General features: G+C 31.2%; 1 protein-coding gene across 1 annotated transcript in view; it reads left to right on the forward strand.

Moving 5' to 3' along the window:
• The first annotated feature begins 12,069 nt into the window (after positions 1-12,069).
• LOC129963617 (guanylate cyclase 32E-like) overlaps positions 12,070-27,245 on the forward strand; it is a 305,080-nt gene continuing 289,904 nt past the window's right edge. Inside the window, exon 1 of the mRNA XM_056078095.1 lies at positions 12,070-12,106. Coding sequence (XP_055934070.1) covers positions 12,071-12,106 — 36 coding nt within the window. The 5' untranslated portion in view covers position 12,070. The remainder of the gene's footprint in view (positions 12,107-27,245) is intronic.

Below are 27,245 nucleotides of genomic sequence, written 5' to 3' on the forward strand. Positions count from 1 at the left end.
TCGAGATTTTGAGGAATCTCCACATTTTAGACCTCCCTGAGTTTGAGAAACACATTTTTGGTAAATACCCATCTGTTTATCTGTGACTTAGATAGCCCCAAAAAGCTTTGAACTAGATAGATGAAATTTGGAGTTAAGGTCATTACACCAAATTTGCATATATCTATCAAATTTTGAGTAAAATCTGCTCAGAGGAAGTCAATCTGTTCAGTTTTTCGAATATAACATGATAACTACGAAATAAAGAGATCTAGATGAATACAATTTGGTACACACATTTAGCATCAATAGCGCAGACACCTATCAAATTTTGAAGCAAATCCGATGAGGGGTTGACAGTCTGTCTGTCTGTACTTTCAGAAACATATAAACGCGGTAACTCAAAAACGCAATGAGTTAAATATGGTTACGAATCTGTGATGCGACTTCCCAGCATAGTGGGTTCCATAGGAGGTCCCAGAGCTTGGCAACAAACTTGGCGAAGATTTGGCGACTTGGTGACGAAATTGGCAACTTTGGGGCCAAAATAGATTATACCCGAAACATCGAGAATTTCCCCGATCCGACCAGTAGGAACCGAGTTACGCCTCGAACGTTCCTGATTGGTTGAGAGGTTTCAAGCCCCACCTCCTGAGACCTATAAAAGGAGCTGCAGCTGCCGGGGAGTGGTGGTGAATTGAGTTGTGCGAGAATAGTCGGAAGCGACAGAGTAGTCGTAGTCGGAATCGACGGAGAAGAACTGGTCTTCCAGGGATTAGCGAAGCAGCGACTACGTCAAGGTAGTGCTGAACTAAGCTGTGCGCTACTGTCTGCAGTAGAGTTTTGTTGTATGCTGCACTTCTCGGCTGAAGATAATCGTCTTTTGTGCTATATATAGTTGCCGTCTTTGTGCTGTCCTGTGTGTCTTCGTGTAAATAAACATCGTTGTTTTATTTTCTACTGCCGCCTGCTGATTGAGCGTTCTCCACACCATATAACTCCCACTATCCAAACGAACCCGGAAATTTCGTAACATTATATGAAATTTGATAAAGAATTTTTTGACAATAAATGTAACTTTTTGACAAATTTTTGTTTCAATCGATTGGGAAATACACATTTAAAATATGAATTCGATTTTCGAATATTATTAAGTACATGCTAGGCCTTAATAGTCAAATAATTCGCCAAAGTTAACAAGATAGATTCAGTGAAAATGCCAAATCCAAACCAAAAGTTAATATTTCGTAACTTTGTACGCCAATGCCATTCAAGGTGTTCTCTGATATAACACTTTTATTAGAGAGCATGCGAGAAAGTTTTGGGGGGACCACTCCCGTTTGTTTAGTAAAAGTAATAACCAGCTGATGTCCTTTCCGGCAACTACTTTGCTAATACTCTCATAAGGATGTTATTTTCCTTCTCCTGTATAAAATCGGAGACCTCGTGTAAAATCGTCTCTGCCACGAGTGCTCAGATTATTATTTTTGGAAATTCATGTCTTAGTATTTGCAGTACTGTAAAGAATATGCATTTCCATTTCAGAGTAGTTTTGCTGCTAAATAGACCTGCAATTAATTGAAAAACAACATAATTTTTGGTAGCAAAATCAGATACAAATTTCCATTTATTTGAATCATTAGGTTTTTGAGTTGCTGCGTAATGCATATGAAAGTATAGATCAACAGATGGTTAATCTATTGACTGACATTAAAAATTTGATGCCACATTTTAAATATTAATTCTGTGAAAAAAAATTTCATTTAAATAATTGCGTTCTTTTAGAGATGAACAAACCGACAGATGGTTAATTATTCGACAGATTCAATTCTAATTTTGGTACAGATCCATCTTTTCGAGTTCATAGTCTGTATACAAAATTTTATTTAACTTGCTCTTTATATTTTTTAAATATCCTGTTCACTTCTAACCGGACAGCCAGGGACAGATTTTTTCTGAATGGATTACGTTTGGTTTGGTTTGGTTTGGCTATATTAACGTCCCGTTCGAAGCATCAATAGGGCTATTTTGGGACGTACCTCGTCATTTTGAACCGCGGTCAGATGACGAGGACGGCACCTGAGCTGGCAACCCCCCCCCTCTCCACACCACACCACATCAGCGGGAGGACGTTTGGTCATGACGGATTTAACGTGCAAAAGAACGCCTTACACGACGTTTCTTCGGTGGAATCGGGTCACGAACTTGAAACCCTCCGGTTCCGAGACCTTACCACCAGGCCACCGCGGCCCTCTGAATAGATTACATTAAAGATTTTAAAAAATTATTATTTTTCGTAGAGATCGCATACCAAATTCTAATTTTTTGAGGGTTACAATACTTTCTTTTTGTATACTTCCTATACGAGAGAGTAAAAAAATTAATTTAATTCTAAATTAGATTACATTTGATTAAATTAAAATTTTTGTTAGTTTATCTGTGTTTCTCACAAATTAAGCAACCAAGGTTTTGAGGTTCATTAATCAATGCATTTAAAAATAAGAACATACTGATGATCATACAGAAATGAAATTGAAAATGAAAAAATGATAACTTAGTAGCAAAAGTTGTTCCAAAAGCAATTTCATGTAAAGTAGTATTTAAATATGCTTTCGAAAAAAATTGTTTTGAAAATTTAATTATTTTCTTCTGTGTAGATAAAATAATTATAAATATTTTGGCATATTGAAAGAATTTCTTTACAAATTAACTATAAGGTGGTAACTCATAATAAATAAAAATTTAATTAACTAAACTTTTTATTAATAATTTAGTTCCAAAATTATTAAAATTGTGCAATGTAATCAAAAACACGTCATTTTAGCCCTTAAAGAATGGAATAAAAAATTATCACACATTTTATACTACCATGAAATAAGTCAAGTGAAATAAAGATGCATAAAAATAAGTTTATTGTGATAATTTTCATAATTAAATGAAGATTTCGAACTATATTTATTAAATATTTCACTTATTTACTATATTTATTAAATATTTCTAAATAGAAATTATTGCTTTTTAAATGGTTAAATGGGAGTAAAATCAAAAATAAAAAGAAATTACTTTTATGTCCTTCATTTATTTTCGCATTTGCTGATTCGAGACATAACATTCTGAAATTATAACATTTGGTGAATTTAATCCAATAAACTGTTATTTTATCTTTTAAACAAAACGATTTTCTGCTCTTTTTGTTATTAAGTATTTATTCTTTTTTTCTGATTTTTATTTCAGTTCTTTATAAAAACTCATTTATGCTGTTTTATCTCATCATAAATATACTTCTAAAGGAAAAACTTTTGCTACTGAAGTTATAATAATTCCTTTACAATTAAGGGATTAATATGTGTCTTTTCCAATAATAATATCGAAATAACATGAAAACAAGTATTGCACCACATTGGCTGCAAAACAATTATAAAGAAACTAGCTTCTAAAATTGATTTTTTAAGCCAGACTCAAAAAAATTTTAGGAGGTAATATTTAATTGAAAAAAGGCAATTATTAGCAAATTCTGTTTCTCATTTGGATTTTTAAGTTTGGAAAATAAATATAATCTTATTTATAAAACAATTCAATTTTTATATTCCTTAGATATTTCCAATTTGTATACCTTTTTCCACTATCATTGATATTTTGATTTAGAAAACCGATAATGAATTAATAGAATTTGAATTTAATTTTTCATTTAGTATTCATTTCAGTTTTTCATGAGGAAGCATCATTAATACTACAAAATGGGAAAATAGCAGCAATGAAATAAAATACCTTTTAAATTAGATGGAGTGGTCTCCTCGAAACTTTCTCGCATGCTCTCAAATAAATTGTCATGCCAGACAGCGCCTTACATGGCTTTGGATTACAATAGTTACGAAATATTTATTTTTCGTAACTATTTCGTTTCTTTACTGAAAAAATTATATCTTCCTTGGCGAGTTATTTGGCGACTAATTCCTGGCATGAGCTAATAGTGTTGAAAATTCGAATTTGACATTTTTGAATTTAGACATGTATTTCTCGACCAATTAAGACAAAAGTTTTTCACAAAGTTGCACTTGTAGTCACAAATTACCATATCAAATTTGATATATTTAAATCACTACGTTTTTAAATTATTGCGTTTACATGTTTCTGAAAGCACAGACTGACAGACAGTCAACCCGTAGTTGGATTGGCTCAATATTCGATAGGTATCTGCGCTATAGATGTTAAATCTTTGTACCGAATTTTATCTATCAAGCGCTTTTCGTTTTGTTATTATCATATTAATTTATATTTGAACTGCCGAACAGATGAATTTCCTCTGAACAGAATTTTTTCAAATTGTGAAAAAAATCTGCAAATTTGGTGTAAAGACCGTATACTAAATTTCAACCGCCTAGATCAAATCGTTTTGGAGTTATCTTTGTCAGATACAGATTGACGGACATTTTCCAAAAATGTATTTTTCGAACTGAGGAAGGTCTGAAACGTGGAGTTTCATCAAAATCACGAGTTCTAGTTTTGACGTTTACTATATTTATTCTAGACAACGAATAGCAGAAAGTAAAAATGATGCTTTTATTTCGTCCTTGAAATATTGGTAATTTGAATGAATCGTATGTTCTTAGTGCATGTATGCTTTCATTTGCTGAATTTATCGAACTCAGCTATTCTTTGAAACTATATGTTATTTTCAATTTCGTAATATTTACGACAGCTTCCGTCTGTGAACTCGAAGATCTGTTACACAATAAATACCATATATTACAAGCTCTTTTCCGAGGTGTAAATGCAAAGCAGCAGTAAAAAGAAAGCATTGATTCCTGCAACATCATCAATAAAGGAAAAGTTGAGAAAGCGGTATTAGAAGTGCAACATTTTTAGTCTTTGTTCGGCGTTTCTATAAAGTGACATCATTTTCAGATAGTGTTACTAGTTCAATTATTGTTTCGTTCTTTTAAATAATTGATTTAGTGCCATTAAAAATCACGAGAAGATCGTTTGGCGTTTTCGAATTCGTTTTCAATTTGTTTATCGTATTCTTGTAATGCGCAACTTATGTTTTGTTCTATAAATACTTTTTATATGGTTTATAACCGCTCTTTGATGACTCTTACGAATTGTGTTTCTCAAAATATTCTGTTATGAAGCAAATATTAGAATATAATTGTTGAAACAAGCTGCATTATATTCATTGGAGTTTACCATACTTACGATAGCTACCAGAATATTCCAGTAATACCGAACTTGTGATAGGATTACTTGCTTATCGGATTACTTATATGTTTCTTTGAGCTGCCACTATATAAAATAAACAGTCTCAGACAGCAATCGAAATCGGTATGTGTATATGACAAAATGCTGTATGTCAAATGAAAAAAAAAAAAAATTTCACTGCTATAAAAGATAATCTAAAAATCATCTTTTTCATATTTTAAACTTTAAAAAAAAACTTCATAAGTTTTAAATATTAAGTGTATTTGCTACTTTTGAGGATCAGCGTTCACTCGAAATATTGGTATTATATCATATTAAATTATAAATTAAAAATGTATAATTATTTAATTTCTTTCTACTTTATTGCTGATTTATGCTGACAAATATCAATTTAATGAAAGCGAAATTTATAAGAAAGAATTTTAAGAATAAAAACATTTTCATATTACATGTTTTGATTTATAATATTAATTAATAACAAATAAAACTGCAAAAAATTACAAGAGATACATGTTATTATTAATTACTATTATTATCCTAAATAAACAAGTGCCATCTAATTTAAACTAAATGGTTTTTGTATCTTGCTTATAAATTTCTTATTTATATTCCCATAAATCATTTATTTTTATATAAAACTTTACTAAATTTTCTTTGAAACGTCTTTATCATTTCCCACATTCAATTATCTTGGTAAATATATAAAATAGAAAAATAATCAGAAATTCTATATTACCTTCCAATCTTCACTACGCCTGAGGTCTTTAAAATAAATGCATCGAGCCCACTGGTTTATATTATATACAAAGGATTTGTTGAAATTTTTAATTCAAAAATGTTGATGAAAATTGTGGAAGCTATACAATATATTTAGGTATTTTATTTATATAATCTGTGCTTCTACTATTATCATTTTTTAAATTGCTAGTCTATTGTTTTAAAAAATGAGATAATAAATTTCTTAGCTGTTAGAAGGAATGTGATTATATTTTATACTCATAAAAATATGATTAAATTTTTAATAAATATATCAAAGATATTTGACACAATTTTGTTTTTAAGTGGCAGGGGGATTTTATAAATTAACAATGGTTCTAGAAAATAGAATAACTATAGATTTTGATAGCATTTCTATTTTAACATAATAAATAACTATACTAAGATGGGACAATCACTTATTGACTTTTCCAACCAACCCTGAGGTACACAAATCAATCTGAATGACCTAACCGCTGCGATAGCATTACTGGGAACTGAGGTTGAGTCCTAAGAACCATCACCGTACACGGTAAAACCTTTTCGGTGGGAAGTAAGTCCCGTCATTGGTATGAAGGGTAATCGATCCCACACCATTTCTATACCCAACAAGGTGGCGAGTACCAACCACCATGGTGAGAACCAAACAAGCTTCTCATCCTCGTATCTGAGGTGGCCCCCGAAGGGAGGATAAGGTGGGATAAGTCATATCACTGAATCTCCAACCCGCCCAAAGGCACACGAATAAATAATACAGAATGACTGGACCCCCCCCCCACCCAACAGCAGCACTGGCGGGAACAGTAGTTGAGTCCTGAGGGCCACCACCGGCCTCCGTACAACCCTTCCCTACAATGGAAGAAACCAGACCTCTCACTTTTCGTTTACCCTCCAGGGTGCCGAGATCCAACCACCATGCCGGAAGCATCCCATACTCATTTCGTGGTGCCCCCGGGGGAGGGGGAGAATAAGGAGTGATAAGGGAGTATCAAATTTTACAAAGGACAAATTATTATTCAGTTTAAACATTTCTACAAACTATAATTTTCATCTTAAGATATAGAGCTCAAATATCATCAGCGTTCCCAGCATCACTTACATCGATCATTTCATGATTATTAGTACATTCTGGTGCTTATTAAAATGTTAATTGTTTGATAAATTAAAAAAGATGCGTGATTTTTTTGACATATTTCCATGTGTTTTTTTATATGACAGGTTAATAATTACCTTTCATTAAATTTAATATAACCAATAATGTTTAAAAGGCAGTATTATTTCTTTATATGCAAATGAAAGAACTGCAGTAAGTTCCATTTTTGTGAGCATTTATTTCTTAGAGGATAATAAAAGCCATCATGTTTAAGAGCTGAGCTGCTCCCGTAATCGTTCTACGTGATATTAGAAAATATCTTTCCTGGAGAATTTTTTTTTCCAAATGCCACACAAAGTGATGTGGGTCAAAATTAAATTGAAAAAGGCAGTAAAGGTGGTAAAATAATAAAAAAGATAGAACTAATAAAATGACCGGAAGTTTCTTTTATTAAAAGCCTATATGAACCAGCGGGAGTGGATGCTTCCAAACACTCTTGAATAATCCTTAATAAAAGCGTTACCCCCTTCACCTCTTTGTCATAGACAGATATAACTCCAAAATCATAGTCAACTTTAAAATCTACTTGTTTTGTCACTAGAACAAAGGTCTGTGTGTATCTGTTGATAAAGAAATAGATTAGTTGTGTATTGTCTCCAAATGGAATTATGAGCATTGAAAAAAGATTAACATTTCAGTAATTTATACCGTCATTTCCAAGCAGACAAAAATTCAAAGTGTCACCCATCTCTTTCACTCAAGAGGTACGTTGCCTTATTTTTTAAAAAAATGTATGCAAGAAAATTTTGAAAATACTTCTGAATGAAAAGATAATTTGAAAAACTAATCTGAAGTGGCGTGTCTTATATTGATGATTAAATGTCCCACAGATTCTTATTTCTTGACAGTCTATATATGTGATGAAATTTGGGATAGATTCTTATCAAATGCAGATGGAAAGAGAGGCTCTCGGTGCAATATAGCAAGGTATCCATTGACGGGCTTGCAATGAAGCTAGCAACAAGCGCTCGTGATTGAATGACTCTGGTGCCGAAATGAATTGCGGCCATACACACATACGTAAATACATACATTCATGCATACACACACACACACACACACATATATATATATATTATGGGAAGAGTGTAACGTGGCCGCTGATGGCTCTTAGGACTCAACTATTGAACTATTGTTCCCGCCGTTGTTGTTGTAGAGGCAGATCGGTATTCAAGTTTTTTCGTGTGCCTTCAAAATCAACAAATGTTCATTAAGGTCGCGGACCAATGAGTTGACATTTATTTAGTGTATAATAAAAATATTTGCATATCTTACTTTCCAGCAATGATACTAACATTCCATTAAAGCTATTTCATACCATTCATACTAATACAATCCATTAAACTAATACAATCCATTAAACTAATACATAATATCATTAAAATAATACAATCCATTAAACTAATACATAATAACATTAAACTAATACAATCCATTAAACTAATACATAATAAGATTAAACTAATACATAATAAGATTAAACTAATACAATCCATTAAACTAATGCATAATAACATTAAACTAATACAATCCATTAAACTAATACATAATAACATTAAACATACAATCCATTAAACTAATACATAATAACATTAAACTAATACAATCCATTAAACTAATACATAATAACATTAAACTAATACAATCCATTAAACTAATACATAATAACATTAAACTAATACAATCCATTAAACTGATACATAATAACATTAAACATACAATCCATTAAACTAATACATAATAACATTAAACTAATACAATCCATTAAACTAATACATAATAACATTAAGCTAATACAATCCATTAAACTAATGCATAATAACATTAAACTAATAAAATCCATTAAACTAATACATAATAACATTAAACTAATACAATCCATTGAACTAATGCATAATAACATTAAACTAATACATAATAACATTAAGCTAATACAATCCATTAAACTAATACATAATAACATTAAACTAATACAATCCATTAAACTAATACATAATAACATTAAACTAATACAAACCATTAAACTAATACATAATAACATTAAACTAATACAATCCATTAAACTAATACATAATAGCATTAAACTAATACAATCCATTAAACTAATACATACTAACATCCCATTAAAGTTAGATAACAACACCTTTCTTTGAAGAATAAATATTTATAAATATGTAAATAATAAAAACACTTTCTTCATGCATTAAATGTAACTCAATTAAGTCTATATTCTATATAAGAGACAGATAGCAACGTATATCAGAAATTTATATCTAATAAATGTTGAAATTTCTAAAAGTTCAAAATAGCAATCTAGTACCTTTAAAAAATATCCTTTCTAAAATAATTGAAAGATCAAACATTATTTACGACATGCAAAATTTTTCTACTAATTGTGACCATTAAGTAAATGTTTTTTTAACAATCAGAACTCACAAGAAGCCTTTAAATCTGGGTCAAAAATTTAATTAATTATTTTTACTCAAAGAAAAACTAACCAAAGGCTTTCATATCATGAGAATTTTTGCGATATTTGGAGAAAATTCATTATTGATTCCATCCTATGCAGTTATAATTATGCCCTTCATTTTTCTTAGAGAATAATGATAAATTTCAAGTTAACCCTTAACTGGAGACAAAATGACTCCGCCTTGCTCATTAGCTCTGATTATCACGTGGTATTTTATCCTTGAATACAATCATTTCCTCAGTACCTTCAAATTGTTCATTCAGTAGTATGTTGGCAAAAGTCTAAGTATGAACACGAACGTATAACTGAGTAATTCTTTTTCAAAGTTTTTGTTGTTATTTAGGGAATTATTGACTCCATGTCTCTGAAACTGCTCTTAATTTGAATAATGCAAAAAGAATAAAGAAATATTCTTAAAATAATAATTTAAATATAGTATTCTTCAATTTTGTTTATTAAATTCTAACATTTATTAACGTTAGTGTCATTCCGTATTACCTAAACGAAGTAAATACTCATTCAGACATTGTTTAGATTTTTCATATAACATCTTTGCAACATTAATATTTTTGGTAACTATATGATTTATAGAACATACTGTGTTTCCAAAATAAATTCCAATTCTGTTTATGAAAATCAAAAATAAAAAATTACAATGGAGTCATTTTGTCTCCATGTCTCTGGTCGCGTGAGAAAAATCCATGTCTCCAGTTACGGGTTAAAATTGAAATACCTCAAAAATTTCAATATTTATACTTTAACATCTAAAAAAAGAAAAATAAAGTTAGAGAAACCAAAGAGGTTAATTCTTTTAGAATTCTGAGCAAACTTAGGAGTGCTTTATTAAATGGAAAAGTAAATACATGAAAAATCTGCAGCGAAAACTTCGCAGAAACAAAATGCTTCTTAAATTTCATCCCCCGAATTTTTCTCTGATTTCCATATTTAATCATGAATTCCTCCAATTCTCTTTTAAAAATCGAAAGCAACAAGTTCGATTTCAAAGTCCATTCCTAATTCAATCATTTCGCTCAAAGGGAGTCAAAAAAATACACCTCGCAAAATTTCTTTGAATTTTACCGAGTATCAAAATTTACGGCGAAAACTATTTTCCCCTCTTTCACGGCAATCGACTGACTTTTCGCGCACATGCGCAGAAATGCTTTTTCGCTAGAGAGTTTCGAAGGTATAAACCGTATTCTCACTTCCACTCAGTTGTCTAAGCGACAGCTCACGTGGTGGATAGTTCTACGCCAATTTTGATATCGTTTGCATTGTGGTTTTCATTCCGTTCGCCAAGAATTTATGGTAAATCTACGGTTGAATGACAAAATTAATGAAAAAAAATGTTGGAAGGCGGAACAAAATATTTTCAGCAAAATTTATTTTACCAAAATTGTTATTGCAGAAAATAATTTGGTGCACAAACTGTGAATCAAATCAACTGAAAAAATGTCTGTTCGATTATAATATTTTGGCTGATTTTAAATAAAATAAAAATTTGAAGAAGAATTTTCAGAAACATTTTAATTTTACGATAAATAAAGTTTTGCAAACTTAAAAAATTGAAAAAAAAAATACAAAATCTCTAAATGTCGGAAAATAAGCATAATTTTCTGAAATGTAATTAATCCGCAATTTAATATAATAAGTTAATTCTAGAAAACTGGACACGTATTCAAAATTTAAACTATATTTTAAATATTATTCGATTAAAATCCTAAAAACAATTCGTAAACAGATAACTTAGATAAGATAGATATTTGAAAATCTGTGTAACAAACTGAAAAGCGTAACATTATTTTCATTTTTAAAAAAAATTCAAGAAGTCAACTTATAAAGATACACTAACGTTATTTAATAAATATATTTTTACTGAACTTAATCCTTCCAAAAAACCTGTGAAATCAGTAGCAGTAATTTTATTTGACCAAACGACTATTTTTAAAAATACTTCAAATATATATATTCATATTAATCCAAAGACATTCATGCTAGAAATTAAAGATTTTGGAAAAAATATATTTTATGACACATGCATTTAAAATAAAATTACCAGTTCTAATTTTTATAAATGTTCAACATGACAATTTCTCGAAATGTTATACTTTCAAATCTTCATGTTAATATGTTCCACTTCAATTTAATTTCCATGTGATATCAAAATGATTGGGTCAAGTATTTTTTGGAACTTTGTTACATTGATCTGCTCCGGTATCCTTTGTGGTGTTTGCAACGGTAAAACTTTCACTGTAGCGTACTTAACTGGTTCTGAGAGAAGGCCTGGAAATATGGACTACCATAGGCCAGGATTATCTATTTCTGGTGCAATCACTTTGGCGGTAGAGGAAATCAACAACTTGCATCCATTGGTGGATGGCCACAAATTGAATTTCACCATCGCCGAGACTTATGGAGACGAAGAAGAGAGTATTCTTCAAGTTGCTCTGTTGTGGACGCAAGGAATCGCTGGGTACATTGGACCCCAGGAAACCTGCGTTCATGAGGCAAAGATGGCATCTGGCTTCAACCTTCCAATGATCTCCTATGTAAGTAGATTTAGTTTCAATTTTCCTTGGGGTTTCTTAGGTGTTCTGTCTCAAGTTTTATCATTTGTGAATGGTGAATCTTAATATAAAATGTCAAATTTTCCTGTTAAACATCTATCACTTGAAATACTAGCAAATTAGTGTTGAATTTTCATGGCCGGTTTGGCCGAAACAGTATCGAAAGAGTTAAGGAAATAATTGATACATAAAACTCAGTGATAATGTAATGGCATGCTCATATTCGCTTCAATGTTTAAAAATAAGATTTTGGAGATAATAACTGTATTCGATCCTCATATTCAATTTCGGTTTTGTTTGTTTTTTTCAAATCTTTTCCAAGAGTTTTCATGAAATATCTTATTTTAAAATATTGTTTATGCATTACCTAATAATATTTACAAAAGGTTTTAGTTTAATGTCAATTCGACTTCTATTTAATTTTCTAATTATCTTAATTACAATCTTACCAGATCTTCACATTTGAAAATTATTTTTCTTGAGATTCTTGAAGTTTGCATACTGTTATATGTAATTAAATTATTGTAAAAATATATCTTTATTGCCAGACATGAAATTATGATCAATTTCATAATATCTTTATGAAATTGTTTCCCTTTTAAATTCATTCTAATTCAAAATACGATGCAACAATCAAGTGTTAACTTGTTATTAATTATTGCAGAGACTATGAAATGGTTTCCACTGATGCCTTTATTTTTATTCTAGACGCTTTTTTAAAAGTGCCCCATTCGTATTTCTTTCTGTTCAAAATAATTTCTTGTATTTCAGAAAAATGAAAAATACTTTATGGATTTTAGAATACATTAGCGCATATAAAATAAAATTATTGCATATGAAATTTTAAAAATCTTGTTTTAAAATCTATGGTCACTATTTTTTTTTTAAATCTTTTAGAATATTAATACTGAACATGCCAGGAAACCATGGATGAAAATTAAGAAAATATTTCCAAAATTTCATTATCGTAAAATAATAGTTGTGGACTTCATATTCAAATAATAACAAAATACTTAATATCCAGTTTTAACTTTGTAGACATGAAAACTAACTTGTCGTGGATTATAACACGTTTTTGGTAAATACTATTCATATTCAATATTCAAGTGTAAATTCAGTCAAAATTTTTCAACAAATTAATTAAATTTAAAAGAAGTCACGTTTATTGTATCAATAGCATACTAGGTCTGCTTTGTCAAACATAATGCAAAATGAAATATATACATGTCGCATATTGGAACTGGGCCTAATATATTTTTATATAAAGCTGGGTTAGATGATTAAAATTACTTTTTCTCTTGTTATTATATCATATACAAAAACTTATTTTCTAAAAGACACATAAGAATTATTAACTGGACAAAGGATTTAAACTTTAAAAATAAAAGACGGAAGGGAAGTTTAATATCATTTTTTAATCATTCAAGTTACTCTTAATCCGGATGAATTCTTTTTTTTTTAATTTTCAATGATTTAAATTTATTTTTGGCATTAATATTGTTCTTTGTATTCCATTAAATGTCAAAATGTGTTTTCCCAAACCCAAAATGAGTTCAAGTACTCATTAATAGCAAAAACACAGAAAAAAATCCTTCATTTAAATTTTATGCAATTTGCTTATTAATTACGCAACTGACTGAAAACCTGCTGCCTATCATATCCTCGAAATGGCGAAAGAAAAATTCTAATTAGTTTCAAACAGACGCACAATCTTACGGAAAATGTCCACTCTCATTATTTCACTATGCGTTGCATAATAAGCCTATTCAGTTGCAATTAGTCATCCAAAAGAAGGAACTTTTTCTATTTTTTTTAAATAAAGAAAAGTTAATTATAATCATAATTTTCTTTAAAAATTCTTTGTTTCATTCACGTTCAAAAATTCCCATTTGTATAAATTTCGTAGAAAATTATTGAGTGGTATAATAAAATGGTATCATAAGTGTTAATTAAGGTATACTTGGAGTTTTCTTTCGTTCCATAAATTTTTGAAATTATAAAATATAATTCAAATCTTTTATACGATACATCGTAGGAAGAGGTTGTTTTCAGCTTGTTTCTGTATCTTTAGTTTAGTTTAGTTATATTAACGTCCCGTTTTAAAGCAGCATTAAGGTTATTTTGGGATGGACCTCGTCATTTTGAACCGAGGTCAGATGACGAGTACGATACTTGAGCTGGCATCACCACCCCTTCCCAAACTTCCACACCACACAGCGGGATGACGTTTGGCTCCTACGAATTTAACGTGCACCAGACCCGCTTACACTATGTTTCTTCGGTGGAATTGGTATCGAACCTGAAGCCCTCCGGTTTCGAGACCTTACCAGCAGGCCACTGCAGGTCTGCTTGATTCTGTGTCATTATTTTATTTTAGAAATTAAAAATGTTATACTGATTATTTAATATAATGTATTAAAATGATGTAGCAGCGATAACGTGAGCATAAAAAATGCATTAATATTTTTGCAATTTAAGAATTTATAATTTCAGTAACTGAAACAATGAGGAATATTGTTGAAAAAATATATGTTATGAATTACAGTTACGTGGTGCTGTATATAATCATTTTCATCTACATATATCCTATACTTTTGAGGCCGCGTTGACCTGGTGTTAAGGTCTTGGCTTCCGGAGGTTCGAGACCCGATTTTAATGAAGAGCCGTCGTGTAAACGGGTCTGGTTTCACGTTAAATCCATCGAGATCAACGCTCTCTCGCTGATGTGGTGCGGACGTTAGGTGAGTGTAGAATAGTCAGTTAGATGCCATTCTCGTTGTCTGAACACTGCTAAAAATTACGAAGTCTGTTCCAAAATAACACTAGAGTTGCTTTAAAACGGGTGGTTAATGTAAATAAGCTAAACTAATATTATATACTCTTTTTGGTACCTTGCTTAGTTCTGTAAATAACTCGCGCAATAAGCATGTGTGATTGAGACCTCTAGAGTTTTCCTTTAACCGATAGTAACATGAAATATAGGCCAGTTACGATGGGTGAGATATGCAATATACTTAAATAACCCTACAATATACTTATAATTATTCTTAAAATTTTGTTAAAAATTGTATAAAATTAAAATTGACATCACTGGTATGGTTTTTTATAATTTCATATGATATAAAAGTAGCTGTTTTAATGGAATGCTTTTAGGCCACTGAGGAAAAAACGATTTTATTTAATTAATTTTTAACAAGAAGTCTTAAAAATTTTCGAAAAATGCTTTCTAATTCAGCACCGACTTTTATTTCAACGATCGATTTTTATAGTGTTATAAATATTTTTTGCATAAGAATGTCGTATCACAGATATCTCATTACTCAGCTTATAGGTAGAATATCACTCTATAAGCATCATGATACTAAAATGCTGAAGCCGACATATGAAACTGGTATACAGTTGTTATAGAAACGTCCTTAAGAATTGCAGGAAAATCGCAATGATGGTTTAGCATTTCAGTATCATATATAGAAATATCTGATATATGACAATTATTCGATTGGTTTGAAGAAAAGAATCAACAGTTTTACTTCCTCGTATAGAAATAATCTCGTATAATAGAGAAAGTTCTATTCACGATTTTGATTAATCCCCACGCTTTGATGGATGTAAATATGGTTTGTTGAATATTCATTAAGTTTCGTTAGAAGTTATTCTTCGAAAGTGCAATTTTAAAACACTTTATGCAGATAGAAATTTTTTTATACAGGTTTAATTAACCATTACATGTAAATAATGATGAACATTGAACATAATTTATTGCGAATCATATCTGATATTCATCTTTGGGCGAGCATTATCAATCTGACTGACTGAAGATGGAAATGTATGGCAAGAGGAAAGATCTGACATTTTTAACCATTGAATCAATACTTCAATATAATTTCTATTGACAAAACTATCATAAATTGATATCATGTAATGTTTATATAACATGTTTGGAATACAATAAACTTCATATATGGATTAATTTGAAAATTAATATTTCTAACTACTGATACATAAAGTGTCTTTTTTTCCCCTTCAATTGAAGTCTCTTGATTAATACAATTTAAAACACTGCTAATTTCTATGTAGGCGAGACACCAAGGAAAAATTGTTTCATTATATTCTTAGAATTCACAACGCACAGAATTTTTCATTATGCGAGATAGCCCGGAATTCGTCCTCGCATTCGAAACGGAGGCAGATAATATAAACAACAATCATACTCATACAGGAAAGCAATGTTGGAAATATATAAATGGCAATTCGCCTCTCTTTATGGAGTTCTTTATGATAGGACTTAGTTCAATCAACTTGATCCATTTCGCGAACGGAGAACTGGCTGAAATTCACTTTATGTTTGGCTTATCAAACGGTAATGGGAGCACTTCTGTAGGAATTTATCAGGAATGATTGACAAGGCTACTACCAAATCACTAAATTTTCGCTTATGTGCTTAAAACCAGTTTAAACATGTTGCTTTCCTGGTATCAATGTAGGAACATTCAGAAATCGATAGAACTTTATTTCAATACATTTTTTTCGTGGATTCTTTTTTTCTCATTTAGTTGTATATGGAATATGCATGGTAGTCACTTCGCATAAACTATTTCTCTAGATTGCCTGAATTATGTCCTCTTGAGATTCTGCCATGTTCCTGATAGTGTCACGTAGGTTCTTTAGTGTGGAACTCAATGACACACACAAGAAGTAGAACTAAACCAATTTATTAACTGAACACAGAACTGAGAACACAGTGACTGACAAATCTTCTGCTTTTATAGTAGCAGGGAAAGTTCCAGAATACTTTTCTGGAGACAGTAAGAAAAGTCCAGAACATTTGTCTGGTAAACTAAAGAAATGTCCAAAATCTTCTGGAACATGAATTAAAGGGAAACATAAAATCAAGGAATTAAATATTTACACAAACTGTGAATCGCATTGTTTCTAGCGGGATTCGAACCTGCAATCTCTTGATTACGATTTCAATGCTATGACCGTTCGGCCATGGAGAGTGGACTGCAACTTTTCAATGCGGCAATCGTATGAATTGTAAATTGTGTCCACTACTGGTACGATCGTCGAAATCACAGGATTCTTTTAGAAAGTTTGTTAATTTATACAAGTGTAGATATCATGAGAGCAATCATTTCAATAAGCGACATTTCGAGCATTCTCGGCAATTTTTGTAATATTATTCATTTATTTTTGTGTATTTAGACATCTGATATTGCTTGCTGCATTGTGGTTCCGTATTTCTTTGTCACCTAATGATAGCAATCCCGACCAAATTTTCCTGTATGATTACGATTCCTAACAGTATCCTCTGTTCCAACCAAAATTTATTCATGAAATTCCGGGACATCCCATAGAAGAAATCGAGCAAGTATCATGCAATTATTATATGAAGCTTTAATTCAGTTTGTATTGTGCCTAAAAGTTTGAAGATCATGTTTTTTTCTTTATATCTGAGAATTAAATATTTTGAGACTAAAATTTCAAACAATAGGTATTCTTGCCAAACAAGATGATCTTTAAAGAAGATTAATTAGAAAAAAAAGAAAAAAAATATTCTAGTGCAAGGTACTTTTTATTTGGATTTAAGCTAAAAAAATTATTTTAGAGCTAATGAAAATCTTACTGAGTATTCCTAGTTTTATATATTGAAATGCATTGAGAAAGTGAAATACTTTTTAATCAGTTGTTTCAAACAAAAAATACCATTGTAGATTCTTCAATTACCTTAACAGCTCGATTCTTTTCTTCTTTGAAGAAAAGTGTAATGAATATTTTGTTTTATAGAGTTAGTTAGTGTTTTAGTTAAAGTCAGAGCTAAAAAAATATTGATTGTAATCTTCTCATTAATTTGAAATTGCTTTGAAAAACGATGTAAAAGAAGTTTAAGTAAACAAAAGTTTTGATGAAATTGTTTTCCAAAAAAGTTAACGGTTAAAAAATTAATGGCGCAAAAGCAAGACATTGCTATGCTGCAACATATGTTTGGCGCAGCATAGCCATGTCTGGCTTTTGCGACATTAAAATCCAATCAATCAAACAATCGTCATTCCAAAAAAATTAAAACATGAGAAGAAGAATTATATAATTAAATGCATTAGTAATTCTTTCAGAAATGCAGCTGTCAATCGAAGATTTTTTTTCAAATCTTTTCTAATGGAAATGTAGAATGCCCCACAAAAACATAAGATATTTTCTCCTAATTGCGTGTACTAAAGTTTGAAAACCGAAATGAACTTAATCAAACATAAATTTTTGTTTTAATTTTTAGAAAGTGATGGATTTATTCTCCATGCGTTTCTCAAAAAATGAATGATGAAATTGAAAGTAGCGTTAAGCACGATATTTTTCATTTGAGTACATTTCTCTACAATGTATATTCTGAACTCTTTGGTTGAAGAGGTTTTATGTTATTAAGTTTGTTACGTAGAAGAATCCCGAAAACTCGGTGAGGTAGATGTATAGTGAAAAATTCAATAGTATCGGTACGGGATGTCAGCACTTTGAAATATTCGGTGAGATAGATGTAGAGTGAAAACTTCAATAGTATCGGTACGGGATGTCAGCACTTTGAAATATTGGGTGAGATAGATGTAGAGTGAAAACTTCAATAGTATCGGTACGGGATGTCAGCACTTTGAAATATTCGGTGAGATAGATGTAGAGTGAAAACTTCAATAGTATCGGTACGGGATGTCAGCACTTTGAAATATTGGGTGAGATAGATGTAGAGTGAAAACTTCAATAGTATCGGTACGGGATGTCAGCACTTTGAAATATTCGGTGAGATAGATGTAGAGTGAAAACTTCAATAGTATCGGTACGGGATGTCAGCACTTTGAAATATTCGGTGAGATAGATGTAGAGTGAAAACTTCAATAGTATCGGTACGGGATGTCAGCACTTTGAAATATTCGGTGAGATAGATGTAGAGTGAAAACTTCAATAGTATCGGTACGGGATGTCAGCACTTTGAAATATTCGGTGAGATAGATGTAGAGTGAAAACTTCAATAGTATCGGTACGGGATGTCAGCACTTTGAAATATTCGGTGAGATAGATGTAGAGTGAAAACTTCAATAGTATCGGTACGGGATGTCAGCACTTTGAAATATTCGGTGAGATAGATGTAGAGTGAAAACTTCAATAGTATCGGTACGGGATGTCAGCACTTTGAAATATTGGGTGTGGTAGATGTAGAGTGAAAACTTGAATAGTATCAGTACGGGATGTCAGCACTTTGAAATATTCGGTGAGGTAGATGTAGAGTGAAAACTTCAATAGTATCGGTACGGGATGTCAGCACTTTATTCTACACAAAAACATATAAAATCATAAAAAAAGATAATGAAACTGCAGAAACATAGAAAGAACAGCATTTGCAGTAAGTAGCAACACACAAGTAGCCAGTCGGTAATAAACAATAATAATAATTCGGAAATAAGTAACAGCACAAACTATTCATAGAAAACTCGCAAGGGAGGACTTCGCTCAGCTACTCATGCTGTTCGACTCGTCTGTTACTCTTTACTGACTGACTGACTGAATACTGACTTCCTTCAGTTCTGTATCTTGGCTTTTTATAATTTCCATGACATATCAAAAAGTTTCCAAAATAATTATGGCAATCAAGTTCGAATGGAAATGTGGCCAAGATTCTCGAATATTTCGGATCCTACACTCTTGCCGTGAAAGCCAGAATATATACATTAATAATATATGTAGTAAGCGTATCAATAAATTACACAATAAACTGTTAAATAAAATCAAAGTAAAATCCAAATTTCCATTCATAATAAAATCCAAAGAAAGCAAAGTTGTATCATTCATTTTAAAGTGGCAAAAACACATAACTGGATAAAAACATAAAGATACAAAGACACTTGTTTGAATTGAATTACAACAATAGAAAATATTATTAAAATTGTATCTAAAATCAATATTTAAACATTTATTGAAATTAAAAATAAAAAGTACTCACAAAAGAAATTAATTTCCTTAAAAAGAGAATCGTTTGCCTTTTTAAACTGTGTATAAATAATTTCCGTGTAATAATTTCTTCAGAATCTATTAGGCAAAAATGGCGAAGTTTAGTTAAAGTTTTGCTACTAAATTAAATATTTTAAAAAAATAATTAATCGTGGTTGTTGAATAATAGCAAAATAAATTTAGAAATGAATCCCAAAATGGCATGTGAAAATTTCATGCCACTACTATTCATCATTTAGAAGGAGTTTTTATAAGATGTAGACACTCCTATTTTATGATTCATTATATGAATTTCTATTAAATAAGTTCTTTTAAAAAATGAGTTAAATCTTATTAATATCCATAATACTAAGTATTCATAAAAGGACTGATTTATAATAGTTTCACTAAAATAGTAAATAAATAGAAACTTAAACAGTCTAAAAACAAGCGAAACAAATTAAAACTATGGCATTTCTCACAAATATTTGCAGAGAATTGTCAGCCAAGCTGACATATAACTTACCACTTAATAGAAATTTAATTTTATTAACAGAAACTTATCGACTGATACGACTGAAATGGAACCATCTGAGAATTTGGGGCTCTAACCGAATTACCAGCTTTCACTTCTCGGAATTCTATATCGAATAAACCCTGCGAAAAGCTTGCATATAAGCTATGTGTTTAGTTCTATTCAATTAGATTGATTCGGAGACCTAATATATAAACCATATGCTGTGTCTAACAGCATCTATAGTGATTAAATGTTATCTTACGAATATTGTACGACTTTTAATATGAGATGAGAGAAAAATTAGATATTGAGATTATTTGGAAATCATCAAATAAAACTATTTGACTTCATTTTAATCCTTTTTCATCTACCAAGTCTCTCCTGAAAGATAATTCAGATGTGAAGATAAGAAATCCACATATTGATATGATATTGCTTCCCGAAATCATATTATATTCATAATATGATGATAGATTCTTTATCTAAGACTTTCAGAGAGGCATATCATATAGGAAGATCCATATAATTAAGAGGATTCTTGCTTTCCTGAAAAAATACAATAATATGCGGTGCGGTAATGTATGGAAGTTACTTTTTACTTTCTGGTATACGTAGTATATATAGTAAAGTGTTGTAATTGTCAAAAAATTCGAAATCGAAATTTTGACGAATCTTCACATTTTAGGCCTTACTGAATTCGTAAAACACACTTTTCCAAAATGCCTGTCTGCTTGTGATAAAGATAACTAAAAACACTTTGAGCCAGACAGTTGAAATTTGGTATGCGGTCTTTATACCAAATATGTATATTTCTATCAAATTTTGTGCAAAATTCGCTCAGAGGAAATCTTTCTGCACGAATATAAATTAATAAAAAACTACAAAACGAAGAGAGCTAGATTCGGTCCACAGATTTATCATTCACAATATAGACATTTGTCAAAGTTTGAGCGAAATCCAACAACGGCTTGCTCGCCGGTCGTTCTATACTTTCATAAATGTATAAACGTGCTAAATTTAAAACAGACTGAAAAAAATGATGACTAAAAAATGACTTAAATATATAAAAGGCTTAAAAATAGCTGAATGACTTAAATGTACAAAATAACTTAAATTTTTAAAATATTGGCGAGTGATTTTGTGACTGCAGTTGTAGCTCTGTGTTAAATTTTGGTTTCAATTGATTGGGAAAACCGCGTATAAAACACAAATTCGGTTTGAGGATATTGTGGTGAAAACTTATAAGCCAGTTAACAACTACGTTGCCCGAGAATTTGCTCTTGTATTGTGGTCATGTTACTGGGCTGCGAACCACAAGCTCTCAGGTTCTATCCTCGCTCATCACAATCTGCCACACTGGTGACCTCGGACGATGAACTTTCAATCTTCGTACAACTGTTGTGGCGCCATCTACCCGCAACCAAAATCATCAGACTCACTTGACACAGCAACAGCATCAGCAACTACTCACCCATACACGCTCGCCATAACGCTTGTCGCTACTCAAATGGGTACAGGCGCATTGGAATCAACAACTAATACATCACCACGCAATAGTCATATCATTCGTCTCACTTCCGACTCACTGGAGGGAGAGTCTGTGGTGAAAGCTTACAAGCCAGCTACGCTACCCGAGCAATTGCTTTTGTCTTGTGGTCTTGTTACTGGGCTGCGAACCACAAGGTCCCAGGTTCTATCCTCGGGCATCACAATCCGCCACAATATTATTAACGGCATGCCAGAGATTAATCGCCAAATATTGTACAATAGATTTACTTAAAATGCTAAATTCGTGCCAAATGTTAATACTTCATAACTATTGTACATCGTTGCCATGCGTGATGCTCTATGCCACGACAAATTTATTAGATAGAATACGGGAAAGTTTTGAGGAAACAACTCCTGCTGGTTCATTCACAAGTCCTTCTGGAAGCAAGATTTATATGATGAGATGCTTTAACATTCCTTATGATAAGATATTTCTCTAATAGGAGAGGCTCGAGCATTAGCGGATGATGTTCAATTTTATTTTCTCGTATATCAAGTCTTGTTTATGAAGTTTTTTACGATTTATGAGAGAATGAATGTTTTAAAGTGAGAGAGTTTCCCGTTACAGCGAAATGAAAATGAAAACTGTTTCTTAGGAAATAATATGAGGATCCCGCGATATCCAGTTAAAATACCCTATCTGAATGTAATGGAAAATACTTAGCCAATGTTGGTTCATAAAGCATTTATTGAAATAGTTTTATTTAATAATACACTTAGTATTGTGAGATATTTTCTGTTTACTTGCAATACATTCTTTATACAATTCAACGCCAGGAAAATTGTTTAAAATCACTGAGTTTCAACCTTTTTACTTTCTCGTATACGTAGTATAGAGAAAATATTGTAATCGCCAAAAAATTCGAGCTCCTGATTTTGACGAATTTCCGCTTTTCATAGACTTCCAGGCATTGGAAAAAACTTATTTTTGGAAAATGATTGTCGATCTGTCTGTGATAAAGATAACCCCAAAACGCTTTGAGCTAGACAGTTGAAATTAAGTATACGGTCTTCATACGAAACTTCTATCAAATTTTGAGCAAACTGCCCTCAGAAAAAGTCCCTCTGTCTAACTGTTTGGATATTAATCAATACGAAATTTACATAACGAAGAAGCTGGATGGATCAAATTCAGTTTACAGATTTAACATCTATTATGTAGACACCTGTCGAATTTTGAGTTAAATCCAAAACCGAATGGATTGTCCATCGATTTGTATTTTCAGAAACATGTAAACGTGACAATTCTAAAAGGGAATGACTTAAATACATCAAATTCGGTGCGGGATTTTGTGATTACAAGTGTAGTTGTATGTCACATTTTTGATTCGATCAATTAAGAAATACGTGTCTCAAACACAGATTCTATATTTGGATGTGTAACAGTGGTGAAAGCTTATAAGCCAGTTAAGAGCTACTCTACCCGAGCAATTGCTTTTGTATTGTGGTCATGTTACTGGGCAGCGAACCACAAGGTCCCAGGTTCTATCCTCGCGCATCACAATCTTCCACAGATGCTATAACACATGCTAAGGATTAATCGCCAAGGATAGCACATTAGCTTTAGAAAAATTGATAAATTCCTGTCAAAACTTTATATTTCATAACTACTGTAGGTGTTATACTGTAGGTCTACTATAAGGTGTTCTCTGGAATAACAGATTTATTAGAAAGTATGTAAGAAAGTCTTGAAGAGAGTATTCTTGCTAGTTTTATACTAAGTTTAAAATAATCCTTGAATCCTTGATTATCCTTACTAAATAATCCTTGCGTAATTCTGAATTTATTTTTTTAAATTATGGATTTTAATGCAGTGCTTTGTTTTGTCAAATTAATTACTACATGTTTGTTATAGAAAGAGTTTAAGTAAAAGCAAGAGGTTAATTTTTTTCAGTGGTTATATCTTTATATATTACTCTCAAAATGTTAAACTACCTTTCATATATCTTTAACTACTCATGACTATTCATCTTTCACAGTCTGCTTATGAATAAAAGATATCAACTTTCTAATTTGATTCATTAAAGCACTATGTACAGTTAAATAAAATTACAATCAACATAAAACGTTATTGTTATTTTTTTCTGTAACTTTACTGCATGACAACAAATTAATTATATACCTGTAATAGTTACAACCCATTTAAAAAAATTTAAAATATGTGGAGTTATTATACATATATAAAAAGAAAATACTGCAAGAAAAGCGCTGCTTTGCTATTTTTAGGAATACATTATTATTCTAAACTTTTGTCGCATCAAAAATTCTCATTCATTTTCATTGATTAATTAGCACGTATTTAAAATATAAAATGACATTCTGTAGTTTTCTGCCAACAAAATTAATTTCTTTGACTTTTTGCCTCATTCTTTGAGCATTTATCATCTTCACTCCTCATGCATCTAGTTGCAAGAGAAATAGCTCTCAAATATTCCAGTTAATTAACATACCTTTGTTGCATTTGGAATTCATTAATCTAAAATCCAATTTATGCGAGGTTTCTTCTTCTTTTTAGGCTTCAACAGCTTCCCATTATTTACCATTTGAACACAAGGGATTCAAACAAAATTAACTCTTATTAATGGTTTCAATTCGTGTGGTGCTTCACACATCGCCTTTGTCGGCTATTTTTTTTTCAATAAACTTGCTCTTTATTTTTTACTTTTTAGATATTATCATATCAGAACATGATGCTGTTTTGGTTTGGAGTTTTTGAAGCCTCAAAATGTGCGGGCAGATAATTGACGATTTATCGTTTTTGAGGCATGATTAAACTCGAAAAATGATAACAAAGGTCGTCATATTTAAAGACTTATCGCTAACAAAAATTACAACTTGGCACGAATGTCCGCCATATACTTGCTTCTCCTTTCTGGCCAATAAAGGACAGAATATATAAATGTGAGTATGTGTGTTGTGTCTAATTTTCAATTGTTTTCTGCTGGCAGAAAAGTTTTGGAACTCGTACCGTTTTAAGTTGAAACAAAAAACAGTACAGTGTAAAAAACTAAACATCGTATGAACTATACAGTGAATGAACTCGTTACATAACATCGTATGGTGAATGAACCATACTATGATAAAAATAAAAATAAAGTATCGTATGGTGAATGAACCATACGATGATAAAAATAAAAATAAAGTATCGTATGGTGAATGAACTCGTACAGTGAAAAAAAAATAAACATCGCTTTTCTAAAAGGGTACGATTGCGTAATCTGATAATCACGTGATTGTTTAAAATCTGTTTACACTGGTTTTTCACGAAAAAAATTTTAGAATTCGATTGATTTTTGAGATGATCAAAAGCCCTCACTTTTCTAAATGTTGGTGATTAAGAAATATGAATAATTTGAGAACAAGATGTTTTTCTGTTGCATTGATCATTTCAAATTGACAAATTCAATTTTTCATTGATAATTTTCACGTTTCTGTCGCATTGATAATTTCAAAGTGAAAAATTCAATTTTTCATTGATAATTTTCACATTTCTGTCGTATTGATTCCACGTGACTTAAAAAAAGTATTATTCTCACATGATAATTTGAAATTTGTGATTGCAGATTTCAAATCTTTTTTTAATTTATATTTTTGTGAATTTATCTTAATAAATTTAATAAATAAGCACCAGGAAGAGTACTTTCGAAACTTTTTCGCATACGCTTTAATAAAGTTTTTATTTTCCTTCCTTTTTTCGCCCAATATTGTGCGCCTGGGAGAAGGCCGTAAACACCATGATGATTCAGATAATTATTTTCTAAGTCCCATACATGAGTGTTGTATACTTCATAATATAGTTTAGAAAATTGGTACTTCTAAGTTATTATCGCATGCAATTGGAGTACAATAATTACCAAAGAGCCTATTAGAGGGCGATCGTTGCAGATTAATCTCTGTGATGCCATGGAGGTGATCCAGTTATAAGGCCCTGGCCTCGAAGCTGAGTGGCCTCAGGCTCAAGACCCGATTCCCCCAAAGATCAGCGATGAATGCGGGACAAACGCCATCCAGCTGGTGAGGCGCAGAAACATGGAAAGAGGCGTGCCAATCCAGGCTGCATTTAGATAGCCCGACAGAGGCTCAAAATCACGAGGTTAATCCCAAAATATACCTTGTGTTGCTTTCAAAATGGGGCATTACTAGAAATAAACTAAACTAAACTAAGCGACTGAATATGGGGTTAATAACTCATGTAAAAGAAAATCGAACACGTATCATGGAAACATTTTTTTTTTTGATTGACCGAAACTAAAATCGGATGCATAACTACGTCAAAAGATGCCAAATTGCATTTATTTAGATCATTGTGTTATTGAATTAGCACGTTTATTACATACTACACACTTTCGGTGGCCATCTGGTTCGCCAGGATTAATCATCTTTAAAAGTTTCAATTAAATATTTTATGTCATTTGGTTTTTATGCTGTTTCAGAAAAATAATTTTGAGCTTCATATTTTCATTATTGTGTAAACCTCACACTATTGTGGTGAAGCTTTATAAGCCAGTTAACAGCTACGGGACACGAGCAATTACTTTTGTTTTGTGGTCTTGTTACTCGGTTATGAACCCAAACGTTACGAGTTCGGTCCTCGCTTATAACCAATCGCTACATTGGTGACCCGGACGTAATATGAACACGCAACCTTCTGATCAGAGGGTTGCGGGAGGGGTAGTAATATGGTGAAGCTTTATAAGTCAGATAGCAGCTACGGGACACGAGTAATTATTTTTATCTTGTGGTCATGTTACTCGGCTACGAAACCAAACATTGCGTGTTCGGTCCTCGCTTATAACCAATCGCTACACAACTTTTTAATTCTTATATTGTCCTGTTCATTTCTGTTCTTCACTAAAATATTATACACTACAGAATATGTTTTTTTATATTTTATGCTGCTTCTAAAATTACTCGATTTTTGATCAGTGTATCCTAAATTTCTTTGAATCATAATACAATTTTTAATTTTATTTTCAAAAAGGATTTAAATAAAAATAAGTAATAATAATTTGATTTAATTTGATTAAGGCATAAACTTCTGAAAAAATTATAAAGATTAAATTTTTTGCAATTGGTCCAATGAAACAA

This window comes from Argiope bruennichi, chromosome 1 (genome assembly GCF_947563725.1).
Source record: "Argiope bruennichi chromosome 1, qqArgBrue1.1, whole genome shotgun sequence".
In the NCBI taxonomy this organism is placed as follows: Eukaryota; Metazoa; Arthropoda; class Arachnida; order Araneae; family Araneidae; genus Argiope; species Argiope bruennichi.